Source organism: Nannospalax galili, unplaced genomic scaffold (assembly GCF_000622305.1).
Source record: "Nannospalax galili isolate Female #2095 unplaced genomic scaffold, S.galili_v1.0 scaffold267, whole genome shotgun sequence".
NCBI classification, from domain to species: Eukaryota; Metazoa; Chordata; class Mammalia; order Rodentia; family Spalacidae; genus Nannospalax; species Nannospalax galili.
This window is the reverse complement of record NW_008357518.1, coordinates 584,532-609,636: the sequence shown is the minus strand read 5'-3', so window position 1 is coordinate 609,636 and position 25,105 is coordinate 584,532. Positions and strand designations below refer to the sequence as shown.

The window sequence follows — 25,105 nt, the reverse complement described above, 5'->3', positions numbered from 1 at the left end:
GCTGTTGTGTCCCTGTCTCTTTGGTGTGCTATGTGCTTCCTGTATTTGTATGGGGATGTCTTTCCTTAATTTCAGGAAATTCTCTTCTACAATCATGTTCAAGATCTGGTCAACACCATTAACCTGAAATTCTTCTCCTTCCTCTATTCCTATGATCCATAGATTTGATCTTTTCACGGTGTCCCACATCTCTTGCATATTCTATTCCTGTGTTTTTTTTAATTTTCTATAATCTTTCCTTGAGTGGTCCAATTCTTCAACTTTATCCTCCAGTGTTGATATTCTGTTTTCCATTTCATCCATTCTAGTGGTGAGGCTTTCCTCTGTTGTTTCAGGTTGGCTTATTGAGCTTTTTCACTTCTTTCTTCATTTCTGCCTGAGTTTTCTTCAATGTTTCTGTCTCTTTTATGAATTCATTCAGAAGTTTATCCCTATCTTCTTTTAGCTCTTTAATTTGTTTCTTCATGTGTTCTTTAAATTCGTTGAATTCCTTGATCATGTTTATGATTGTTTTTTTTTCTTTTTTTTTTTTAATGTGTATGCATGTAATTGCCTGCATGTAGGTAAGTGCACTCGTGTTGTGCAATACCTGCGGAGGACAGAAGAGACTGTCAGATCCCCTGGATCTGGAGTTATGGACAGTTGTTAGCTGCCATGTGGGTGCTGGGATTCGAACACGGGTCTTCTGCAAGAACAGTCAGTGTTCTTATCCACTGAGTCATCTGTCCAGCCCCATGATTGTTCTTTTAAATTCAGTGTCCTGGGTTTTCTCTAGGGGCTTCTCCTTGTAGAACTCTTCTACAGGATTGGTGGAGTTTGGTAGGGACATAGTGCTTTGGCTTTCCATTGTATTATTCTTTTGTTGTGATTTTGGCATTTGAATTTCTTTTGTTGTTTATGATTCTGAAATGAGATTTAAGTTGAAGTATGCTTCTGTTTGTATTATCGGGTGCCTAGATCCTTTTCTTTATTGGTTATGTAAAGCTGGCTGGTACAGGGTTCAGGTTCTCTTAGGTTTAATTTGGAGGTAACTGATGGCTTCAGATCAGTTATTCATGAGTACCCACAGAAGCCCAATCAGGTTCCAGTCAGGTACAGTCAGGCTCACTTCACCACGTGGAGGCAGGATCCTGGTACTCCGAGGCAGTCCTCTGTGTTCTCAGGCCCTCTGCCAGAGGGAGGCCAGAGGGAGGCCAGAACTGGGCACTCTCTGGCAGTCTGCTGAGATCAGAGCTGCTACACCAATGGAGGTTGATACCTACCCTCTCAGGCTGTCTGCTAGAATCTCAGCCTTAGCCTACCAAAGCCAGATCTGCTATGAGGCCTTGAGAGGGGCCTCATGAAATCCCAGGTAGGGGGATGGGTATGGCACAATTAGGGGAAGCCCACCACCAAGTGGAGGCCAGAACTCGGCTCTCTCTGGCAGTCTCCTGAGATCAGAGCCAATACACCGATGGAGGTCCAAACCCACCCTCTTAGGCTGTCTCATCTCTGATTCATTTCAGGTACATGTTTGTATCTGAAGAGAAGGGTGGAAGTCTGCTTCTTTGCATATGGATATTAGTTTATATTAATGTAATGCTGCAGTCTGTCAAATAATTTAAAAGAACAGAAATTCTAAGATCCCATATCATCCTACTTCATATGAAAATATGTTAGTGTTAACTTGGGTTCCTACAGGCAATCTAAGACTTGTTCATGAATGTGAACTAATCCTATGAAAGATGGACAGTTCAAAATTCTGGAGTAAGGAATCAGTTCTGAGACCGAGTATGGTGGTGCATGCCTTTAATCCCAGCACTTAGGAAGCAAATCTTTGTGAGTTCGAGGCCAGGCTGGTCTCCATAGTGACTCCAGGCCAGCTGTGGCTACAGGGATACCTTGTCTCAAAAAGACGGAAAAAAAAAAAAAAAAAAGAAAAAAAAAAAAAAAAAAAAAAAAAAAAAAAAACAAGAATTGGTTCTAAGGAAGTAGCCCTTCCAACCTTTGAGGACATCTCATATAGTTTCCAGTGTATGCCAAAGAGCTTGCAGAAATTAACTAGGACTTAGGTTAGAATTCCCCAAGGATCACTAAAAGCCATGGCCTTCACAAAGCCAGGCTGCCCTCAGAGGAAGGGAGTATCTGCTGGGGCATGAGGAGGGTCTGCAGCTGGTGCCCATGAAAGGTGAGACAGGAAAAGTCAACTTAGGAAGGAGAAGGGATTTCCTACCATTCAGCCTCCCAGTGCGTCACACGGAGTCTGCTCTGCTCTGCCAGGAAAGGGTTGCAGCTAGATTGGATATCCTGGTGTGCATGTGGGGCAGGTTCTGTCCTCTTGTGGACTTCTGACAATGGAACTCTTCTGCCTCACCCAACTTAAACCTGAAGCTTCCTAAGCTGTGAGTGGGAGCCAGCGCCACCTAGGGGTTGAATGAATGTGAGTCAGGATGACCCTCCATCCCCTTTCCAAGTCTCCAGTCTGATTTTTTTTTTTTTCTTTTTTTTTTTTTTTTTCCGTCTTTTTGAGACAGGGTCTCCCTGTAGTCCCAGCTGACCTGAACTCACTATGTAGATCAGGCTGGCCTTGAACTCACGGTGATCCACCTGCCTCTGCCTCCGGAGTGCTGGGACTAAAGGTGTGTGCCACCATGCCCGGCCCAGTCTCTGATTATTTTGCATGCACAAATTTCTGATAATATTTTGCCCTGATTCCAGAAGTAAAACTTTCCAATTCCAGGAATGCTTAGAGGTCTGTGATTCTAAGCCTTCCTCCTTCATATTCATAGTACTTTATAGCAACTTGACTTTAAGGCTGGCCTCCACCAAAAATGACTGGCACCCCACACATCAGCAATGACCTCAGCAAGATGTCATGTGGGCCCTGGTCCTGTCTATGCAGTCTTGTAAGGAAATTTAATTATAATTAATATTTAACCAACATAATATTCTTTTCCTCTGCCTGACCCAGTAAGCCAGACCTCTGAGCATAAAGCTCAGAGATTTCTCTTATTAAAAAATAACCATCTCCGCCGGGTGTGGTGGCGCATGCCTGTATAGTCCCAGCACTTGGGAGGCAGAGGCAGGTGGATCTCTGTGAGTTCAAGGCCAGCCTGGTCTACATAGTGAGTTCCAGGACAGCTGGGGCTACAGGGAGACCCTGCTTCAAAAAGACAAAAAAAAAAAAAAAAAGATAACCATCTCCTTCCTTAAGAGCCTATGGAAGGAAATAGGGGGTGAGACACAGGGCTACTGTAACCATAATACACATAGAAACCTCTAGGGATCCCGTGATGCTGACTTAGGGTTCTGGGGCCATGCCTAGCACCCTGAATTTCTAGAAAATTCAGGGTAAAGTTGGGATGTCCCCACACAGAGACATAAAGGCAGACCTTTATGCAGTTGCCATGGGGCAGAATGAGATTGAGGCTGTTAAACTTCCAGCAGCGCCTCCTCCCAGAAGATGCACAATGCAGTGGCCCTTCTTCTTGTCCTGATGCCCAGGAAGTGATGCAGCCCTATGGATGGGGGACTGGGGTGGAGCATGATCTTACATGTGTTTTGGCTTGTAAGAAATAGTCTGTGTCCCAGAACTCTGTATGTATGTTGGCGGCAGGAGTAGAAAATCCACTTTTCTGGGACATTACAGAGATTTTAAGCACTTTAGGAATGGAAGAATTTTGAGGTTGATGTGAAGATGTTTGAGCTAGACACCTACTCTTTCAGGAACAATTTTTATTTTTAACATCACTTGTTACACAAGGAAAGGAAGAGATAGAAATAAGTTTTACAAGTGGGCCTTTTCAACAGGATGGAAGTGGCTGCTGCCGCTGATTAACACAAAGGGAAAACCTCATTACCTGCGGGTGCAGCTGCTCCTCACACAGGCCAGCACGCTTCCTGAACAGACAGGATGCTCTGGGGAAAGCCCCAGTTCTCAATCCAACACACCTCCCAGGCGTGTCCTGTGGCCCAGCTCCAATGTCCAGTTACCCCACAAAGCAGGGTTCAGTCCATGGATAAGAGCCAGGCCCCAGCCCCAGGTCAAAGGCCAACCCACATTCTCTCCAGACTCCCCAGGCCCTTTCTCAGAGGAAGCTGGCCTACATGCTGTGGAATGTTCCATTCCATCATCCTTCAGGAAGGGCTGCTCAGAAGTGACAAGGACAGCTAGAACCAAAGAAGAAAATAATAAGTGTCAGTGAGGATGTCTGGAACTCTTGTGCTCTGCTGGTGGGGGATCTGAAGTAGTGCAGCCACTGAGGAAAGTCTTGAGCAGTAGCTCAAAAAATTAATGTGTGATTGCCGTGGAACCCACTGAATCCATTGCTTGGTATAGACTCAGAGAGAAACTCAGGCAGATGTTTGCAGATTCATGTTCATAACGGGGCTTTTCAAAATAGCCAAAAGCAGACAAGTGAGATGACTCGGTGGATAAAGACTTGCAGCGAACCTGGAGACTTGAGTTTAATCCCTGGAACCCACATAAAGGTGGAAAGAGAGAACTGACTCTACAAAGTTGTCTTCTGACCTCCACATGTGTACCCACACACATACACACACATACACAAGTAAATAATAACCCAAATGTAGAAATACTCAAATGTCTGCTAGTAAATGGACAGATGGTGGTATATCCATACAGTAAACTACTATTCAGCCATGAACATGAAGTACTTACTGGCCTGTGCCACATTTGGATGAACCTCAAAAGCCTCATATTGAGTGAAAGAAGCCAGACTCAAAAGGTTGCACACATCAAGTCATTCCATTTCTCTTCATTTCTAGAAGAGGGAAATCCACAGAGACAGGAAGTTGATGGGTGGTTGCCAGAAGCAGGGAGAAAAAATGGCGAGTGACTGCTTAATGGGTCTGGATTTCCTTTTGAGGCCATAAGAGTGTTTGGAACTGGGTGAGGGCTGCACAAGCCAGTGAGTGTGCAAACCCCTCCGGGTTACAAAACGAGAAGAAAAGGTACTCCGGAAGAGATTTTTATCTCAGAAGTCAGACTCCCCATTCAGGAAGTGCAGCCTAGAGATCTGCTGGCGATGGAGGGGAAATAAGTTTGACTCTCTCACCAAGGTTCTGAACATGAGGGAAGAACATGGCCTCAGTTTAGACACACAGTTCCCCCCAAAGTGCTTGGGGACCTGTGCCTTACCTTGGCTCTGGAGCCATCAACTCCACCACACAGACTTTCAGAGTGTGGGCAATAATGATGCTAGCACTGAGAAGCATTCCATCCCCTCAGGATGCTCACTGTAAACCCTGACCAGGGGCAGTCCCCATGTGACATGGGGAACTGAAGTTCTGTGTTATAACATCTACTCCCAGGAAAGCTAGATCCTTACACAGCCGCAAACCAAACAAAAATGAATGGGACTGGGAAAGACCCATAAAAATCAGAGTGAAAACTTGTTCTGTTCCCAAACACTGCTAACAAGGCTATCAAACCACCAGCTTCCGAGCCAGGGTGAGCCTGGGGTCCTATGTCCACTGCAGTAGCCATGATCCTCAGGAGAAGCAGCACAGTGGGACTGGATCTTCAAAGATGCTAAGATGCTCAAGATGCTGAGCCTGCCCTGCCCCAGCCAGGCACTCACTGCTGTGGCATGACTGGGCGATCCTGGAATACGTCAAGGGCGGGGAAGGGCAATCAAATCTCCACTCAGGTGCTGACCCAGATGGAGCCCCAGGACCTTTTCAAACTTGCCTTGGGATGCAGAAGTGGGTCCCCAAGCTCTGGAGTGGGCCTCTGAATCTCACCCATTAACCTCAGACCCAAAGACTCACTTCCCACCTCCCCTTGCTGAGGAAATATAGCTCTGAGTGAGGTCTCCCCACACCCCACACTTCCCTGACATTCACACACACCTCAGGTTCCCTGTGAATTCTATCCTCACACCTCAATGCCATGAGACATGGAAGATGACATGTTAACTCAGCAAAGATACATCCTGGACCATCTGCATAGGCAGTGGAGGAAAAGACCAGAAACAAGGGTACAAGTCCCCCAACCCCAGGGCAGCATAGGGCTTTGAAATAAGATAGCAGATTGGTCTTGGCAGACAAAGATCATTGGTGAGCAGGCACTAGATACATCTATCTGAACAAAGACTGGGGCCTTCACTGACACGCCTGTGAACAATGGCACATGGCTGTAATAGAGGAGTCCACAGAAAAAGAGAAAGCCTCCCTCAATTTCTTCTCTCCAAAAATATTTTTAGCAAGGCCTGGTGACACTTGCCTTTAATCCCCTCAAGAGGCAGAGGCAGGCAGACCTCTGTGAGATCAAGGCCAGCCTGGTCTACAGTATAGCCAGTTCCAGGCCAGCTACAGAGAGACCCTGTCTCTGAAGACCATACCTTTAATGTGATAAATTTGTTTTCAACGTGTCCTTAGATTTTAAGTGTTCTACTGTAGTTAAAGCATATATAGCATTAATTTACACTTGTAACTATTTTTAGGTGAGCTGTCAGGGGTATGAGGTTTGTTGTGATAGTGATTGTGCAGCATCTCCACCATCCATCTCCAGGCTGGAATCTCTGAACCTCATGAGTAAATGTTGCCCTCCCCATCTTCCACTCTCTGGTGTTCATCACCCTTCTTCCTGTCTATGAATGTGTCCCTGAAGAGAATTCACATAAGGGGGACCCCTTAGTACTTTTTTTTATTACTGGCTTGTCTCACAGACATGTGTCTTCAGAGGTCACCCTTGTTGGAACATGCATCAGAACTTCCTGTTTAAGGCCAAATAATATTCCAATATGTGGACGTATCAAGTTTTATGTACCTACTGTAAGCAAGATACTGAGAAGATAGAGATAAGATTGCGTGAAGCTGTTTGGAACGCTCTGCGCCAAAATTTCTTTAAAAGAAGCCAAGCAAGCTGGAGAGATGGCTCAGCAGTTAAGAACACTGTTTCTTGCAGAAGGCCCGGGTTCGAATCCCAGCACCCACATGGCAGACTTATACACATAAAATAAAAATAATAAATAAAATATTAAAAAAAAAGAAGCCAAGCAAGTTGATTCTGTCATTGCAGCTGTCCATTTAATCACATCATGACAGCCTCTCCTCAGTCACCTGGGATCACATGGAATAGTTTTTTCCTTAAATTCTGTCTTCATTCTTTGACCAACACTCCAGCTCTGGTGGCCGAGGTAGAATATGGTCATTTACATAATAATATTCCTGAAGATTATAGCTCTTGGAGAAAGGGAAATGCAATTTGAAAAATGACTGTGACTGAGAATGAGTGCCTGTTTTCAACTGTGACGCTGAACGTATCTTGTTCCCACAGGGTCAACCTGGGCCAGTGGGACCACAGGGGTTCAGTGGGCCTCCCGGGTTACAAGGATTCCCAGGACTGCAGGGCCGTAAAGGAGACAAAGGCGAACGGGGAGCTCCTGGGCCAACAGGACCAAAAGGAGACGTGGTATGGGACTTTGCTGGGCGCTCTGCTGTGGGTGGGCACTGGGGGGCTTTTCTGGTGTGCCCTATTGTGGGTGAATACTGAGGCTCTTTGCTGGTGGGCCCTGTTGTGGGTGGACGCTAAGCATTTCAGCCTTTGTTAACTGTTTTACTTCTCCTTAGGGAGCAAGAGGCGTCTCCGGATTCCCCGGTGCTGATGGAATTCCCGTAAGTGTTTGAGAAGATGAGAATGTTAAACATTGCGTGTGTTCCAGGCAATGCATTTATGACTTAAAGAAATCTTTTACATGAAATTGCCTTCTTTGTTTATAACTTCAAATGTGGGGGGGGTTCTCTGTGCAGTTTTCTCCTGGATTCCATTCAAACACTGGACAAAGTGCTTCTTTCCTGAACATTCTTATAGACAGGCCTTCAGAATTGACTCTACTTTGCTGAAACTAAATTGTTTACATGATTCAGAGATGCTCAGTGAAGAGCCAGTCTTGAGATTTCATTTGCCCGGTGAAGCAACCTGAATGTAAAATAGCCCAGCAAGAACAGGATGGAATGCAACTCCCCAGGGGGCTCCCTGGGTTTCCTGAATTCTTCGTGGTAACTACACATAACATCAGTTATGATGGAAAGTCACAGATTCGGCATGGTAGTCATGCCTATCATCCCAGCACTTGGAACAGAATTAACATGCGTTCAAGCCAGCCTGGCCTACAGAGTAAGCCTGTCACAAAAAAAGAGAAAGAGGAAAGGCATGATTCGTTCATGAGAAAAATCTCAAAATGCAATATAAAGTGTTTTTATAAGTTAGTTTACTTTACTTCTTGTGGCATAAAAAAATAAACAAAACAGCCTGACTCACAGCCTTCCTCACAGGGCTCAGCGAGCAGATTCCCAGGGCTGGCTTCCTGGCCAGACCTAAGTTCAAGGATGAGCGTGTTTATCTCACGTCCTGTCGCTCCTTCATCTGCTGTGGCTCGAAGGCATGGACTTTGAACCTCACATATGTTCACAGATGTCTGTACCCCACCAGCACATGTGTCTCAGATGTCTGTGCCCCCCCAGCGCATGTGTCTGAGAGAGAGAGAGAGAGAGAGAGAGAGAGAGAGAGAGAGAGAGAGATCATTCCCCAGCTTCACATGCAGGGCCATTACAAGGAAGGAGAGAAAGGCCTGGCACAGAGGATCTGTGCTTTGCCTTTGGGCCACTAGCCCCACACTCAAGGAGACTTGTGTAGGAGTGTAGGAAGCAGAGCAGGAGGGCAGCCATATTTACCAGGGCGGGGCCCTGAATGTCAGGGTCCTCAGAGTCACACACAAAGTGGGCTCCAGCAGACTCGGGGTTATACTACACAGCCAGGAAGAAGTAAGTAGTTGCCTCATTACTCAGGGTCTTGAGAAATAGGCAGAGTACAGAGTCACACATTTCCAGAGATAAACAAATCATAAAAATGTTTTCTAACATTTAAACTTAAAACTAAATTACCCATTTTTTTAAAACTACTTCTTGGAACTCTTTGGATTGTCTGTGAGTTTTTTCCTTGATGAGGATTTGTAATCCAAATTAAGATATAAAGACATTATGGGATAAGATGGAAACAGATCTGTCTCATATGCTTGATCATTTTTCATCTGCATGTTTATTTTATATCGGGAGAAAATGGTCAATAAAGTAGAGAGGAATAATCACCTTGCATAGAGTGACATTTCCACAGTAGCAGCACTGCTCAATGACAGAGTCTCTCGCCACAGAACACAGCACAGATGAGGTTGCTTAAATGTCATTTGTCACAGCTTGTCAGTTTGTGAATCTTAATTTTAAGGGGCATATGTTAGGTGTTTAGAAGTTGTATAAAGCGACCTTTAAAAGCTTAGAGTTGTGTCCTGTAGAAAGGTGTCTAGAAGGCCATCCGAAAGCTAGCTGTACTGCCACTCAGAGAAGGGGAGCTCTAGACTTACAGGAGCAGTGGGATTCCTCTGACTCACCAGAGTGTGGCTGTCTGCAGCACAGGTCAAAGTACTGACCTTGACCATCCAGAGCAAAGAGATGTGCAAAGGAAAGAAAACGTCTACTTTGGGATTTCTCAAATATCGTTCTCTATGTAGGATTTGTTTATAGATCTTTATGTGCTTTATAGTCATACTTAAAATCTAAAAAGTTGTTACATATGGTACTGCACACCTGTAATTGCAACAGTGGGATGCTGAAGTAGGAGGATCTCAAGTTGGCATCCAGCCTGGGCTACATAGTGAAACCTTGTCTCAAGCAACAAGGAAATAATCTAAGCGGTTGTGTCACCAAAGAAAGCTGATCCGGGCAGGCAGCAGGTGGGGTCACTGTGGTGACTACCACCCATGCTTGAGATTCGGCCTCTATGGCTCTACATGCACTTCAGCGGGACAAGGCTGGTCAAGTCACCCTGCCAGCTGCTTCTAAAAGCCCTTATGGACTTTTAAGATCTCTTCTCAATGCCTGCCTAAAGGCCCGTGGATCACGGCAGAAGATGCCAAGTTGCTTCCCACGGAAACCTGTAAAAATGATACCCAGCCTCCGTGGCCTTTTGCCCACTTAGGACATGCCTATGTTTTTGTTTACTCCTTCCTTTGTCCATTTTTCAGCCTTCTTCTTCTTGGGTTTGTGCTAGGGACATGAGGTTTGAGACTATTTGCAATTGTTTTATGGATCAATTATGTGAAAACTTGACTGTTCACACTCTGTTCTACTTCCCAGGGACACCCAGGGCAAGGCGGGCCCCGAGGAAGGCCTGGTTATGATGGCTGCAACGGGACCAGGGGAGATGCAGGCCCACAGGGACCCTCTGGCTCTGGGGGCTTCCCTGGCCTCCCCGTGAGTATAAACACCATGTGGTAATCTGGTTAGCCTGGAAGTCTGGGTGGTAGGCAACTGTCATTATATGTGGGCAGAAGACAGGATAGTTTTGACTCTACTTCCAGGGCTCAGCCCAGGAGAGCAGTGCAGGCTGGACGTTCTTCTGTCAAGTCTTGCCCTGGGTACTTCCGACCCTTTCTGTCGTTATGGTTGATGGAAGCTGTACTCGCTGCCCATATTTTCTTGCAGCAGACTGCCCTGGGTTTAGGTAAATTCATAGTGTAATTTACTCCTAACTATTAGATGGAAGAGAAGTGAGTCAGTTTATATTCTTCATGCCTGTAGTCTTGCAAGGATTGCTTATCTCCCCCCATATTCCAATTCAAATAACAGTGAATGATAGTGTGGTAATACAGCTAAAATCAGAAACCTTGAATCTTGGCACCAGCCTGGTAGTCACCGTCTTATGAGATGATCGGATCCTTGGTGATCTGGAAGGTCCTCACATTCTCTGACATCTACAAGGCAGATATGTAGTGGAGGGCCAAGTGTGGTGGTCCACACCTTTAGTGCGAACACCCCAGAGGCAGAGGCAGGTAGATCTTCATGAATTTGAAGCCGGCCTGGTATATATCTAGTGAGTTTCAGGCCTGCCAGGGTTACATAATGAGACCCTGTGTCAAAACAAAACAACAAAATAGATACCAAATAGAAATTCTTTTTTTTTCAGTAGAGGAACTTTCCTATAAGTACCTGTTTTGTGGCTTCATTCATTTCTTAGGATCTTTCCAAAGAATCCTGAAATATTCTTTCAGTATCATATTTGCAAATTCAAATTCTAACATTTCTGGTTGAGCCTTTGAATTTTGAAAACACTTTAAGGGGAAGAAGCCTTGATCAAATGTCCATGTGACTTTCCTGCAGTGAGTTGTGACCAATGAGCTCTACCTCTGCCTTGTAGCCTCTGCCCACCGCTGTCTGTTTTCTATGTGGTTAGCTGTTTCAATGAACTACATGACTTTCCCTTCCATTCTTGTATAAGTTTCATGACCAAGAAACATAGCTGTCACTGTAAATGTTACGTACAAATATTCAGAGATGCTTATGCCTACTGCCTTTATCACCTGTAAATGGCTTTAATATTGTTAGAACACCAGTGTCAGAGAAACCACCTACTGTTATTACAAAGAGAAGATAGTGTCATTCAATACTAGAGGATGACTGCAGAGAATTCACTTGGGATTCTGAAAATAAGTTAGATCCTATTTTTAGTAGTATTTCCATTTTAACTCTGAGGGTATAAAATGAGGAGCCTCAGGCTTGTAAGTGAACCTTAAGGGGGTTGATATTGGGGACAGTAGATGTTGCTGATGGAAGCCAACACTGCACCATCTGTATCACCACAGCCATACTGGAAGCTAATGGATTCTTCTTTGTTCTTCTTTCTATGGCATATCTGCTAACTTAGGGGCCCCAAGGACCCAAGGGGCAGAAAGGCGAACCTTATGCACTGTCTAGAGAAGAACGAGACAAATACAGGGTATGTTTACTGTAGGTGGAAGATGGACATGATCCCATGTAAACTGTCAAAAAGCTAATTATGAATTAGCTCTGAATGTAAGTAGAAATGCAGTGAAGGAATTCATAGACTCACAGAGTAACTGAAGGCTGTGTTTAACCTACAAGTCATCGTATTTGCACTGAGATGTATTCAGCCTTCTTTGACCTGGGTGTACCCCTTCTCACATTCTCAATACTCCGGGCCAAACGGTAATGAGTCTGGTGACATATTTCATGTGTGTGTATAGTTCCAGCTCTGCCATAGATGTAAATAAAGCTAAAGATGCTTAAAAGCAGTAACTGTTGGGAGCTGGGGAGACAGCTTAGTCTGTCAAGTGCTTGCCTTGCCAGCATGAGGTTCTAGGTTTGAATCCCAGAACCCATGTTAAAAAGCTGGACATAGAGCCAAGTGTAGTTGAACATGCTTTTAATCCCAGCACTGGAGATGCAGAAGCAGGTGGATCTCTGTGAGATTAAGGCCAGCCTAGTCTACATAGCAAGTTCCAGGCCAGGTGGGACTACAGAGACCCTGTCTCGAAAAAACCAATGTGGATGGCTCTGAAGAATAACTGAAATTGACCCCCCCAACATTCATGTCTACACACACACACACACACACACACACACACACACACACACACGCACACACACGCATATCCACACACACACACACACTCACTGAGTGTTCATAACCCTATCATCCTGTCCCCCAGTGTGCACCTTGAAGAATAACTGAAATTGACCCCCCCAACATTCATGTCTACACACACACACACACACACACACACACACACACACACACACACGCACGCACGCACATGTGTACCCACATGCACACAAGCACAAAGTGGTAATTCGTAACCCTTTTTTCCTTTCAACCAGGGTGAACCTGGAGAGCCTGGACTGGTCGGCTTCCAGGTAAGTGCCATTTTTATTGGGGAATATTCCAAGCACAACTTTAAGAGCATTAGGAATGAACACAACCGTCTATCTGTCTTCAAGCCACACTCTCTTTGTCTGTCCACAGGGGCCTCCTGGCCGTCCAGGGCCAATAGGACAGATGGGTCCTGTTGGAGCCCCAGGAAGACCGGTAAGTCCCTGTGTGCATGCTCACTCCCAGGTCCTTGTCAGGCCACCTGTGGATGTGGCTTCTTCACCTGCTGAGTGCCACTGAGCCACTGATGGGCACATAGTTACTATAGAAGCCACAGAGACAGCACAGGCCATTCTTTATACACTCAGCTGCTGTTAAGGTTGGAGAATGAGGACTCAGAATCCATGGTCACCAGCTCACTGCCAACCATGTCAGATTTAGACTTGGTTCTGACTAGAACACCTCCCATTAGGTGTATGTTCCATACCTACCCACATGACAAAGGGCATCATCCCTGAGTAAAGCAGACCAAAGTCCCACAGGTCGGTATGGAGGCAGTGGGGTTTTCCTGGACCAGGCCATGTGCAGCAGGTGCATTTTAACCTGGCTACACCATTATAGCAGGAGCGATGTTGGACATTTATATATTGATCCTCTAAGTGGAGGCCATAAACAGTCCCTTCCCTGCTGACCCAATGACAGAGCACAGATGATAGGATATAAAGGAGGCCGAGGGAAGGCTTCCTGTAGGGAGGCAAGAGAGGAGGAGGAGGTGGCTAGTGCTTGTGCAGCCCTACCCCCTCCCACCACCACACAGTGGCCTGCAGCATGCATTGGCCACCATGAGAAGGATTCTGACTGTCCTTCTGAACACTTCTTAGCAGCAAGACAAATAGGCCTTAAATGACACACAGAGAAAGTTTGGGTCCTGGTGAGTGACCTTCTCCCAGAAACCCTTTCTCAGGACTTAGACCTGCCTCAAGAGATGCTATGGTGTGCATTTACTAATATAAACAGAGAAAACAAGGCAGGATGTTCATGAAGGGATACTCCAGCCTGGGAGCAGCACATATAATTTCCTTCAGAAATTATAATATAACAATAAATCATAGTAATAGTTCTTTTCTCTGCAAAGATAGTTTCCCTCATGCAATAAAACTGTTTCTACAGCAACACTGTCTAGGGCAGATTCAGCCAAAATAGGATGATGGAGGACCAGAGGATGTAACACTCATCTGTGAGTGGCCACTGGCTCACTCATGTAGCAAGTTGAGGTTTTCCTTTTTAAATACAGTTCAGAGGGGCTGGAGAAAAGGCTCAGGCAGGGAAGTGCTTGTTGTATGAGCACAACAACCCAAGTTTAATCCCCAGCACCATGTAGAAAAGCTAAGCATGGTGGTAGCACATGCCTGTAATCACAGAGCTGGGGAGATAGAGGCAGGAGGATCCCTAGAGACTGCTGGCCAGTCTAGCTGAATTAGGAAGCAGCAAGTTCAGTGAGAGATCCTGCCTCAATGATTGAGGAAGACCACTAACCTCCATATGTGCATGTACACGCACACACACTCACACACACACACACAAACCTGTACACTAAATAAATACAGTTCAGAGAACCTGAGGCTGTGCACACCAGGCCTATAGTTGGTCTGGCTCTGAAGACCTTCACATGCTCTGTGAAAATCACCCATCTCTGCCCCCATGCCCACATCCATTTCTTTGCTACACCATAGTTGTTTTCGTCGAGTGAGGTTGACTTCGAATGCTTGTAGAAAGACACAAATGGTGTATGCAGGCAGACTGCTCTGTGGAATCAGCCTATAGATTTATTCTGTCTGTAAGCACTTGTGAATCCACTACTAAAATGTGACTCTGTCTTATGGGGGATTCCCCTAGGAGCTCAGAGGGTCCTGGCTAAAGGCACAGGGCCTGCGCCCTTACAAAGGACATGGGTGAAGTTACAAACCCAAACACACAAGCAAACCAGGAACAGCTGTCCATAGACAGCAGTACATTTGGTGCATTCTGAGGACAGTGACCCGGCCTTCCTTCTGGCTTTTCATCCCCTCAAGACAGATGTGGGGAAGCTCCAACCATGCTGTTCTGAGTAGACAATGATTTTCCCAGGACCTCCTAGCAGATGTCATCTGGGTCCTGGGAGAAAGAAAACAGCTTACACGTGTCTTTATATTTCTACAGGGACCACCCGGGCCCCCCGGACCCAAAGGACACCCAGTAAGTTGTTGGGGACCAGGGTGAGGAAGGGGTTCTTAGGTGACTGTGCATGTATTTTTTGACCAGAGAATAACTTGACTGAAACTATTTCTGGTTTAGAGCATACTGAGAACCATCTTGCAGGATTTTAAGACTTGATGCTCAGGAATAGATCCCATGGGATGTCCAGAACACCCAACCCAGGCCCAACTGAGGATGCTGGGGCTGCAGCTGCTTGCAGCTCTATGACACCTCTGTGGCTGTGTGAAAGTCATGATGATGAGTGCTTGATGGAGGATGAGCAGGGGAACACTGTTTAAGGGAAGTGGAGACTCTCATCCTTTCTGGATATAGCATGGGTCTACTGGAGCCTGAGGTCAGTGCTATGGACATGTCTAATGCTACTGAGCCAGGTTGGAGCCCAAGCGACACTGCTTCTATCACAGGGTGACTGTTAAATTGGTAGAAGGACAACCAAGTAGGTGGTTGGTTAGAGACTTAGAGAGCGCTTGAACAACAGAACCCAGAATCATTATGATCTGGGAAAATTAGATGAATGTACAAACTCAGTGCTGACAAGGAGAATATCTAATCAAAGCTCAGCATAGATCAGAGATGCTAGAGTTCAACAGGAAGCTCGGAAGAGCCATCTACTGCTCCAGATCCAGGTGCAGGCCCTCATGTTCCCACACCTGCTCCATATGCAGTCACATTTCTGTGACCCCTGGTGACCTTGGCTACCACCCTCCCCCATACCCCTCATCTCCTATCCCCTCCACCAGAACTTCCAGCTGGAGCTGGAACTTGTTGAGGCTTCTGGACTCCCCTCAACCCCTATCAGACAGCCCTGTGCAGGGTGGGAAGGAACCTGAGCCAAAGGCAGCGGAAGCCGGCAGGGCTTCAGGGCCAAGGAAGCAGAGGCCCAGCTCAGGCTCTGGCCTCAGATCTCCACTGACTGCTGCAAATACAAACAGCTCCCTCACCCTGGGCCAAGTCACTTCCTGGTGTCTTTGACAAGCAGCTCATAAGCAGAGAGGACTGTGGGAATGCATGGCCTTCTAATCTAGCCTGGCCGCCATGCTGTGCTTTGATTTCAGCTCCAGCCAGGTGGTAAAGAGGAAAAACAGAACTTAATTAAAAGCTTTGTTTGTATTTCCAGAAACATCTAGGCATTGAAGGGGCAGACAGTAGACTGCAGGGAGAAACATCGGAGGGGTCCTGTGCGACTCTTGCTCACTGTAGCAATAGAGAGACCCTGGGAAAGAGCACTGTGCTGAAAATGTGTGTGAATTTGTGCAGTGACTTCTCACATCACTGGTCTCAGTCAGGGTGGGCTGACTCCAGCCCAGCTGCTCCTTGGAGGAACTATTAAATAAATATTGGCTGAGACACAGGACTGACCCAGAAAACAGTCCAAATGGGCACATAAGCGTGATTAGTGTTAAGTCCCCAAAATCATTAAAAAGAAAGAAATGTTAATATGAAATTACAGTGATTTTATCAAAATGAGATGAGTTGTGATCTTTTGCTACGGAATCTGTTAATCACCTGGACTGTTTGCTAGAGGATCCAGAACCTGCAAACTCTGGACTCCACTTTGGGGAGGCCTCCATGCTAATGAATAAACTGGCAGGATCTCTCTTGACTTCCCCTCACCTGGGCCTTGGTCACAGGACCAGGCGGAGTCTCTTGGCTGCTACGACAAGAGCACTACATTAGTGTCAATGGTTCAGCACTGTCACATATAGGGAGGTCTTAGGTTCTTTTTTCTAAAAAATATTTTTTCACTGTGATTCTTGATTCTTGCAAACTCACAGAAGCCATTTCTCTTTCCAGGGCAACCGAGGACTTGGTTTTTATGGAGAAAAGGGTGAAAAGGTAAAGGAAGCCTGATGCTTTTGTGTGGAAACATGCAATAAGCAGCAGTCAGAAATGAGATGAAGTGATGATCACTACCATGGTTAACCTGATCTTCTTGGGGTGCTCTGCAAACAGGCTCTTTGCATAGGGAGCTAATTTTGGTTGAGTGCCACTCCGACCGCACTCCAGGGATAATTATGGATCAGTGAGACATGAATGTGAGCTGTCAGGGTTGACCTAGACTCTGACAGGGACCCTTAAGTCCTGCCTGTGTTCAACACTGAGAAGTAAAAGTGTTTCCTAAGAGTGTCTTCTAATGTGTGGGACCCACAGAGAGTGAGGGGACTCAGCTGAGAGCCCAACTCTGACATGAAGCCCAGGTCACATGACTGCCCTGGCTGGATTCAGTCCTGAAAGAGCCATGTGACATGTCACACCCCCAACCCCAGTGCTATCATTTAGAAGTCTAATAGCCTGGAAAAGGAACATGGCACCCACATACAATCCCAGTTCTCTGTGAGCTGCCTGTTCTGTGTGCAGCAGACCTGTCCCTGTGACTCTGTTCATGAGTGAGTACTGTCACCCTGTCCCCATCCTCTTTTTTTTATTGAATTCCACTAAATGGAATCGAAAACTCCTCATACATGAAAAAACTTGATGATCCAAACACATAAAAATGTTAAGTTCTATACAATGAAATATACTATAGTAATAAAGAAAAATAAAAGGATGGAAGATCTGGGGAGAAGCCATTGGTGGGAGAGCATGGGCATGCTGGGGATTGTGGGGATGAAGTTAATGCCTGTAGTTCATGAAAACCTTACTCAGAACATTACTGAACACACCAAGGCCTTCATGGGCACTGTGGACATGAACAGTTTTACAGTGTGTTAACAGATGTTCAGAACACAGAGACGTCTCTCTTAAAGAAGCTGATGTGCCACCTCAGTCTGCTGCTATCCCTGTTATGTGATTGCTGAGCTCCAAGTTACTATGTCACTTATACATTGAAATAGCAAAAGAAGACAGGGTATTCTGTGTCAGTTTCTGGAGAAGTGGCAGGAATGTGGTGTGAGGCTTACTGGCTGTGTCTTCTGCTACCACACAAAGGCAGTGAAGGCATTCTGAGATGCTTATTCTAGCTATTGTATGAAAACACCGTTAGCTGGAGAAGCAGTGGTGACCCTGGAGGCTTCCTAGGCATTTCTAAGATCCTGGTACCAATCTTGGCAAGCAGTAGGGTAGTTCTCACCAAGAACTTTCAAAGACATTTAGCCTTCAGACCTAATAACTTCCTTGTATAGAAAGCCATCAAGGGCTACATCCCCAAAGAAAAAAGTGTGGCACAGAATCATTAGGACCTGTGTGATCCTGACACATAAACTCTAAACAGTTGCTAATGAAAATCTGATTTAAGTCATTTTATATGATGATCATTGTCGTATGATTATTTTACTGTTGCAATACAAACTAGATATGCCTGTGGTATTATGCAAAACAAAATAGCAGTATGTGGTGAGTTTGTGCTGTCACTCAAGTTTATATCTGATTCAAAATCATCATCCACAGGGTGACGTAGGACAGCCAGGACCCAACGGGGTTCCATCTGACACCACACTCATCGGACCCACAACGACTACATACCATCCTGATCTGTACAAGGTAAAGAGGTGACTCCAGTGAAACCAGGAAAAGAAGATAGGAAAGAGTAGCTTTCTTCAATTTTATGCAAGCAATTGCATCCCAAGATAGTAGTGAAGAAAGACCTCACTACCAAATTGGCAAATTATATGTAGAAAAACCCAACCAAGCCCTGCTGAAATCTTCTCAACACTTCAAAACAGTTGGTGATTCACAGATACATGGCTTTGCCAGTCCATCCTTTCAACTGAGAGGAATCTGAGAACCCTGGAATTCACTGTCTATGTGTACAAGAGTTTCCAGTACAGACACAAGCTAGTAGCCACAGCATAAGTCAAAACCAGGGACATGGAACCTTAGACTCACAAAAGTACATTTTTTTTTTCTTCTTTGTTTACATGGAGCCTTTTCTTTCAGATCAACCTGTGCAACATAATGAGACTTCCTATCCAAATTATGAGCTCTCTGGGCTGGTCGAAGCTAAGGCCTTGGTGTCTCCCTAGTTTCAGATGCTGCCAGAGTCTTCTGACTCTGGCACGCCAGGCACCCTAGGCTTTCCTGTGATGTCAGAACAGTGAAGACCATCACACTCACATCACAGAGCTATGAACAGATTCTGAGCACCCTGGGGCTTAGCATCATGCTCGTGCATACAATATAAGGCATGACATTAAAACCAAACATAGAAGCAGCATTCTTAGAAATACACTATTGTGGGGCTGGAGAGATGGCTCAGCAGTTAAGAGCACTGACTGCTCTTACAGAGGACACAAGTTCAATTCCCAGCACTCATGTGGCAGCTACGAACCATCCTTAACTCCAGTTCCAGGGGAATCCAAAGCCCTCTTCTGACCTCCGCAGCATCGCACGACACAGGTGCACTCACATACATGCAGGCAATACACTCACACACATAAAATAAAAATAATAAAATATTTTTTAAAAAAAGAAATACACTGTAGTCCCAAAGTATCTGTCATGATGGACTTTGGGTCCTTACTCCCAGGTAGGATGGGCAGGCAGGGCCCTGTCTTAGGGCAGCTATGGCCCAAGTCAGGAGGGACCATTGACAAATGGGAGGTGGCAGGCAGGGTCTGCTGCACCTATCAAAGAACATCAATCCTGCTTTCCAAAGCCTCTTTTCCTCAGCAAACTTTTCTAGTAATACTTTATTTGACTGATTATTTGTGGTCTTCCTGGAGGTTTGTCTTCCCACTGTGGGTGGGTATGCAGGAGCCAGCATCCAGCTACGGGATACCCAGAGGAGTGTGCGCCCTGTGACTGATGCAAATAACCGCTCAGGTGGAAAAAGAGAATGATTTCCAGGCATGTCACAGACCACAGAGAATTTCATTTATTTTGTGAAAAATATGGAGAAATAACACTTTTTTCCACTTGAATTTGAAGCTGTAGCCTCTAAGAACTCTTGTTGCCATGATTTCATCAATGTTGCTTGAAGTTTTGTTAAATACTTTTCATCTCATATCCTAAGCCAGGGTTGATGTCTAAGTTCTGTTCTCAAATGAATGAGCATTTCTTATTTCTTGTATTCTTCACAGGGTGAAAAAGGGAGTGAGGGAGATCCAGGGATACTAGTAAGTCCATCATAAGAATCTTTCCCCTGTGATGCTCCATCCTTGGGACTCCTGTTGGAAATGTGGGAAGTGTGTTGGTCCTAGCCCACAGGGTCTCGGGTCCATCCACTTATCTAGGCAGCAAAATATTGTTTGTACTTAATGCATTTTGTATAATAATACTGGTTAATTAGCATTTTCTGGATAGGCCAGCCTCTGCTCTGGGCCAAGGGAGTCTCTCTGTCATCTTGTTCATCTGATGTAACCTGGCTCCTCTTCCCAGTTCTCCCTCACTGTCACTTGCCTTGTGACTGTGACATGCAGCATCCTAGATAAAGGTGATCCAGACAGGCCCCTGGATTCTCTCTGCCCCGCATTACCCCATGCCAGCATCCTGTCTCTGAGGGGCCCGGAAAGGCTGCAGAGTGGCCCATTGCTCAGGTGCCTTATTCTGGTTGCTCTCTCCTAGGGCATCTCCTTGAAGGGTGAGGAAGGCATCATGGGCTTTCCAGGACCACGGGTAAGTCATGCACTTTATGCCCACGGTTGTTTAGTTGGTAGCTTTCTTAATCATCTTATGCCCCCATCCCCAACAGCACCCTCCCATAGCCCCCCACCCCCTACTGGAGCCCATATACTCTGTCAAGTACAGAGTATGTCTAGAACACAGGTTAATTTCTGGTTGCCCAAATAGTCTGAGAAGAATGTGGTAAGAAGGCTCAGCCCCAAGAGGCATGTGCCAACTTCAGAGCCATGATCTGAGCACCGTCAGCCACCTTGGCACTTGGGGTTGAATTTGGCCACATGTAACTATTCTTGCAAACCTTGAAAACAGAGGCTGCTTTAGTGGTGGTTGGTACCCACACAGTCCTCTCAGGTGAACTGCTGTTCATTGCTTCTGTTTTCTGTTCAACCTAGGGTCTTCCTGGCATGGATGGAGAGAAAGGAGCCTTAGGACAGAAAGTAAGTCTGCTACGCAAAATTCGAGCTGATGGTATTGAAGGAAGTATTTGTCCCCAAAACCCACTTGGGATGCTCCTTGCATTTAGTCACATGAGTCATCACCCAGGTCCTCAAGGTCCTCAGCGGAGGAGTCACTGTGTCTCAGTTCTGCTAATTTATCTGTTGGTTCTTCCCAGAGACCCAGGTCTCAGCCCTGGACCTCATACCCTCTGTGTCTGGACCAGATTTAGAATCAGCTAAACACTACTCAGAGCAGAAAGTACACATAAAAATGTTTTTATCTAATTAATGATTTATTTACTCACGATGTCCATTTTACGCACAAGTTTAGTCCTAGAACATTTAGGCACACAGTCCACCCACCACAGAGGCCAGCACCTTCCTGTCACCCAAAGGGGACAGTCCTGGAGTCTGGCTTCAGATCATGGCCAATGTACAGGGTCATGTGAACTAACATGCACGTAACTTGGCAACAAAGGAATAAACACATATGTACTGTGCTGCTCTACATTTCACCCAGCATACTGTGGAAGTTATTCCCCTTACACATTTGCATCTACCACCCACTAGGAAGCTGCAGAGCTGAGGAACACAGATGCACCATATTCACTCGCCCCTGATACATCCAAGCCTCCTGTCAGCTTACAGCCAGCGCCAGGATGTATGCACAGAGTACCCATGAGTGGTGTTTCCATCACACAGTCCTGTCAGGTGCATGGAAAACAATTAGCCTCAGAATGGCAGCTCCCTTGAAACTTACTCAGGATGCCACAGTGGGTGGCCATGTGACACTGAAGGACCCAGAGGCCATGGTGAGCAGGCACCAAGGCAGAGGAGCCATGTGACTGTTCTGGGATGGCAAGTAGTCTTGCCTCACAGTGCGGTGGCTGATTTCCATGTCTCTGGCTGAAGGCTGCATTGGTCCCATGTTCTGGCATGGACCCATTACCTGGAAGACCCCGATCACTGCTCTTGTCATCTTTGTCCCTTCTCAACACTGGCCCTAAACTCAGGCTGGAGGCCATACCCTAACTACACCCAGCATTCCATCGCATTAGTTACTGCTAGGAGTGTCACCAAAGGTGGTTCAACCAGAGACAACAGCCGTCCCCACTGCTCCCCAGCCATAGGCCAGAGAATGTGCAGGTCTTTTAAAGACTGGATTGAAGTAGACAATGAATCCAAAGCTCAGCCATTTCCACCCACTTGTGTAGTCAGGGTCCACCCATTGCTAAGGTGGACTGGTGACATCCTTTTGTCACTTAGTCTTCACCCAACACAAAGGAGCTGCAGTGTTTAAAAATATGTTTCAAAGCAGCTACTCTGGAACCTAGCGGTCCATGAAAACAAGAGCCCAGTAAGTCCTGGCCGCCCGGTACCCTGGCCACCCAGTTCCCGTGACTCAGGTGCAAGGATGGTAGGGACACTCGTCCAGCTTTCTCTCTGCAGTCACACAACTTGTGAAGAAATGGACATCTGTGCTTAAGTGGGTCAGGGAAAATAGTTTACTCAACTGAAAAAATAGGGAAATAGGCAGACATACACAAATGACTCACCGTCCTGTGTTGTTAGTACAAACCTCACCAAGTGTTTCCCTACATTATCCCACTGGCCCAGCTGCTGCTCCTGCCCCCACCCTCTGGCGTTCCAGATGTGCTGAAGACTGTAGCCTTAGGAGACAGAAACCAAAGGCATCTCTGAGGAGCCGCTGTGGGCAGTGACCCGTGAAAACAGCAGGTCAAAGTGGGAAGAAACAGAAGGCCATGTGTCTGGAAAGCATCTGTCCCCCTGCAGAGACAGAGAATCTTCTCCACATGCCCATACACACACACACACAAACACACACACACACACACACACACACACACACACACACACACAGTAAACAGAACTCCAGTCAGGGAATGGAGAGATGTTTTATGTATATGGCTACATTAAATTTTCTAAAACATTAGCTATCATCTCCCCTCCTTGTCTGGGAAAGCCTATGTTTAGTAATAGCAGAATCTTTTTCCAGCCTGGAGTTACTGTAGGGCATGCTCACAGAGACCTGGTCTCTTGGTAACTGTACACTGAGTACAGCCCGCCTGTGGTGTAAATGTGCCACATGGGTCAAAGCTGTCCCCATGTGGAATTCCTCTCAAGAGAAGTCTTTCCCCTGAGGCCCCCAAGTTGTATCACACTAACCGGTGTGCCTTGTGCCATTGGGCTGAGGAAGGATCTAGAAATCCATTCAGGCATGGAGGCATGTTCAGACACATAGGACAGCAGCCTGTTGTTCAGCACTTGAGACATTTCCTAGTGGAGCCTGACCATGAATGCTTTCCAACCGTGGGCTCCTGCCGGCTGCTAAGACCTCTGCCAGTGAGTTCTTCTTACCTGCTTGGGCTTGAACGACCTAAAGGCAAGGGCTCTTGAATATTTAGCTCCACCTAGTGTGAGGGAAAGGGCCAGAGTCAGTCACAGTCCAGCAAAAGAAAACCACAAATTCAGACAGTCCTAGTCCATCACCACAGCACTTGGGTTTGAAAATCCCTATAATGCCCAGCGTGGTGGCACTCGCCTTTAATCCCAGCAGTGGGAGTGGTGTAGGGTCACTTTCTGGAGTTTCCTGCTGGACTGAAGGTAACAAGCCTGTATCTCTCTTGCAGGGAAGCAGAGGTCTGGATGGTTTCCAAGGCCCCAGCGGGCCCCGAGGACCCAAGGTAATGTATATCTTTCCTTTTGATGGTGTCCTGCTCCCTTAGGAGAAGGTGGCACCCTACCCTAAACAATTCTAGATCCCCCAGGACATGGGAGGGGAGATAAGCAGCAGTGTATTAATGTACTCCCCGGGGGAGGGGATGCCATGTGCTACAGGGGCTGCCTGGACTATACTAGGCCTGTCTTTGGGAGCAGATGGACCAGCAGGGTGGGAGGAGGTAGGCTTTGTAGTCACAAGATGAAGTGGTACCTCTAATACCCAAAAGAGCATGGGATTTGCATCACTGACTCTCAGGACGAGCAGGGAAAACCACTTGAGGTGATCCAAACTAGCTAATAGGGGATCTAGCCCTGTGGGTAGTGGTTCCTGCTAGAGTGGTATCTGGGGAGAGCAGGAAAACCTGTAGGTCTATCTGAAGTCCCTGTGAGACAGCTCTGTAAAGCATGTATGTCACAAAGCAGATGGTGTAGGGGTCCTTGCAATCACTAGAACTCTGAAAAGCTAACCTCATAGTCCTCTCTCTTCAGGGAGAACGAGGGGAACGAGGCCCCCCAGGACCCCCTGCCTACTTGCCTCATCCTTCCCTGGCAAAAGGTTGGTATGAGAGCTTGGGTGCATTACAGAGCCTCACACACATTCTCTTCTGTTGAAAACAAAAAGTTGTAAAGTTTCCAGACAGATCTTCTAAGTGAAACAAAACAAAGATATTTAATACACAGCCTTTAGAGACAGCTGGGACCCAGCTTTGCTGGTGGTTCCAAAGGTGCCATTAGAGACCATTACTTGAAGCCTGTCTTTCCTGTCCCAGCCTCTGCCATACACTGCACACATGGGATTTCTGATCCTGTCACTTCCCTGTAGCTACAAATTCAACAATGTCTTCTACTTATTTTCCTGCACCCCACACTCCAGCCCCATCCTGCCTATGGTGGCTGCTGGGCTGATCACCTCAGTGTGGCTCCATCCCCTCTGGATTCCCTTCCCTGGCCTGTGGGAGGAGCCTAAGTGCCTTGTGTACACAGGGTCTTGTGTGCAGAGCTCAACATCAATAACGTTTTAATGTCTATTATTTCTATTCTTTGTGGTCCCTCAATGTCATATTTTTCCCTCAAAATGAGTTTACTCTCAGTTGAAATATATATATATAATACATTCACATCCTCTATACTTCTGTTTTTGGGGGTTTGTTTTATATATTTATTTATTTATTTATTTATTATTTATGCATGTAATGCCTGCATGTATGTGAATGCACCCGTGTCCTGAAATACCACGGAGGTCAGAAGAGGTCTTCAGACTCCCCTGGGACTGGAGTTAAGGATGACTGCCATGTGGGTGCTGGAAATAGAACCCAGGTCCTCTGCAAGAGCAGTCAGTGCTCTTAACCGCTGAGATGACTCCATTTTTTTACACTAACTAGGCATTATTTTAGCTCTCCTCTCTCTCTCTCTCTCTCTCTCTCTCTCTCTGTCTCTCTCTCTC

The 25,105-nt window shown here is 46.2% G+C and overlaps 1 protein-coding gene across 1 annotated transcript in view; it reads left to right on the top strand.

The window, feature by feature from the left end:
• Col4a2 (collagen type IV alpha 2 chain) overlaps window positions 1–25,105 on the top strand; it is a 172,819-nt gene that overhangs the window by 103,480 nt on the left and 44,234 nt on the right. The window contains exons 5-18 of the mRNA XM_008855192.3: window positions 7,283–7,417; window positions 7,576–7,620; window positions 10,135–10,251; window positions 11,702–11,773; window positions 12,676–12,711; window positions 12,821–12,883; window positions 14,867–14,902; window positions 16,718–16,759; window positions 18,311–18,403; window positions 19,942–19,977; window positions 20,426–20,476; window positions 20,875–20,919; window positions 23,571–23,624; window positions 24,151–24,217. Of these exons, the coding sequence (XP_008853414.1) occupies window positions 7,283–7,417; window positions 7,576–7,620; window positions 10,135–10,251; window positions 11,702–11,773; window positions 12,676–12,711; window positions 12,821–12,883; window positions 14,867–14,902; window positions 16,718–16,759; window positions 18,311–18,403; window positions 19,942–19,977; window positions 20,426–20,476; window positions 20,875–20,919; window positions 23,571–23,624; window positions 24,151–24,217 (892 nt within the window). The remainder of the gene's footprint in view (window positions 1–7,282; window positions 7,418–7,575; window positions 7,621–10,134; window positions 10,252–11,701; window positions 11,774–12,675; window positions 12,712–12,820; window positions 12,884–14,866; window positions 14,903–16,717; window positions 16,760–18,310; window positions 18,404–19,941; window positions 19,978–20,425; window positions 20,477–20,874; window positions 20,920–23,570; window positions 23,625–24,150; window positions 24,218–25,105) is intronic.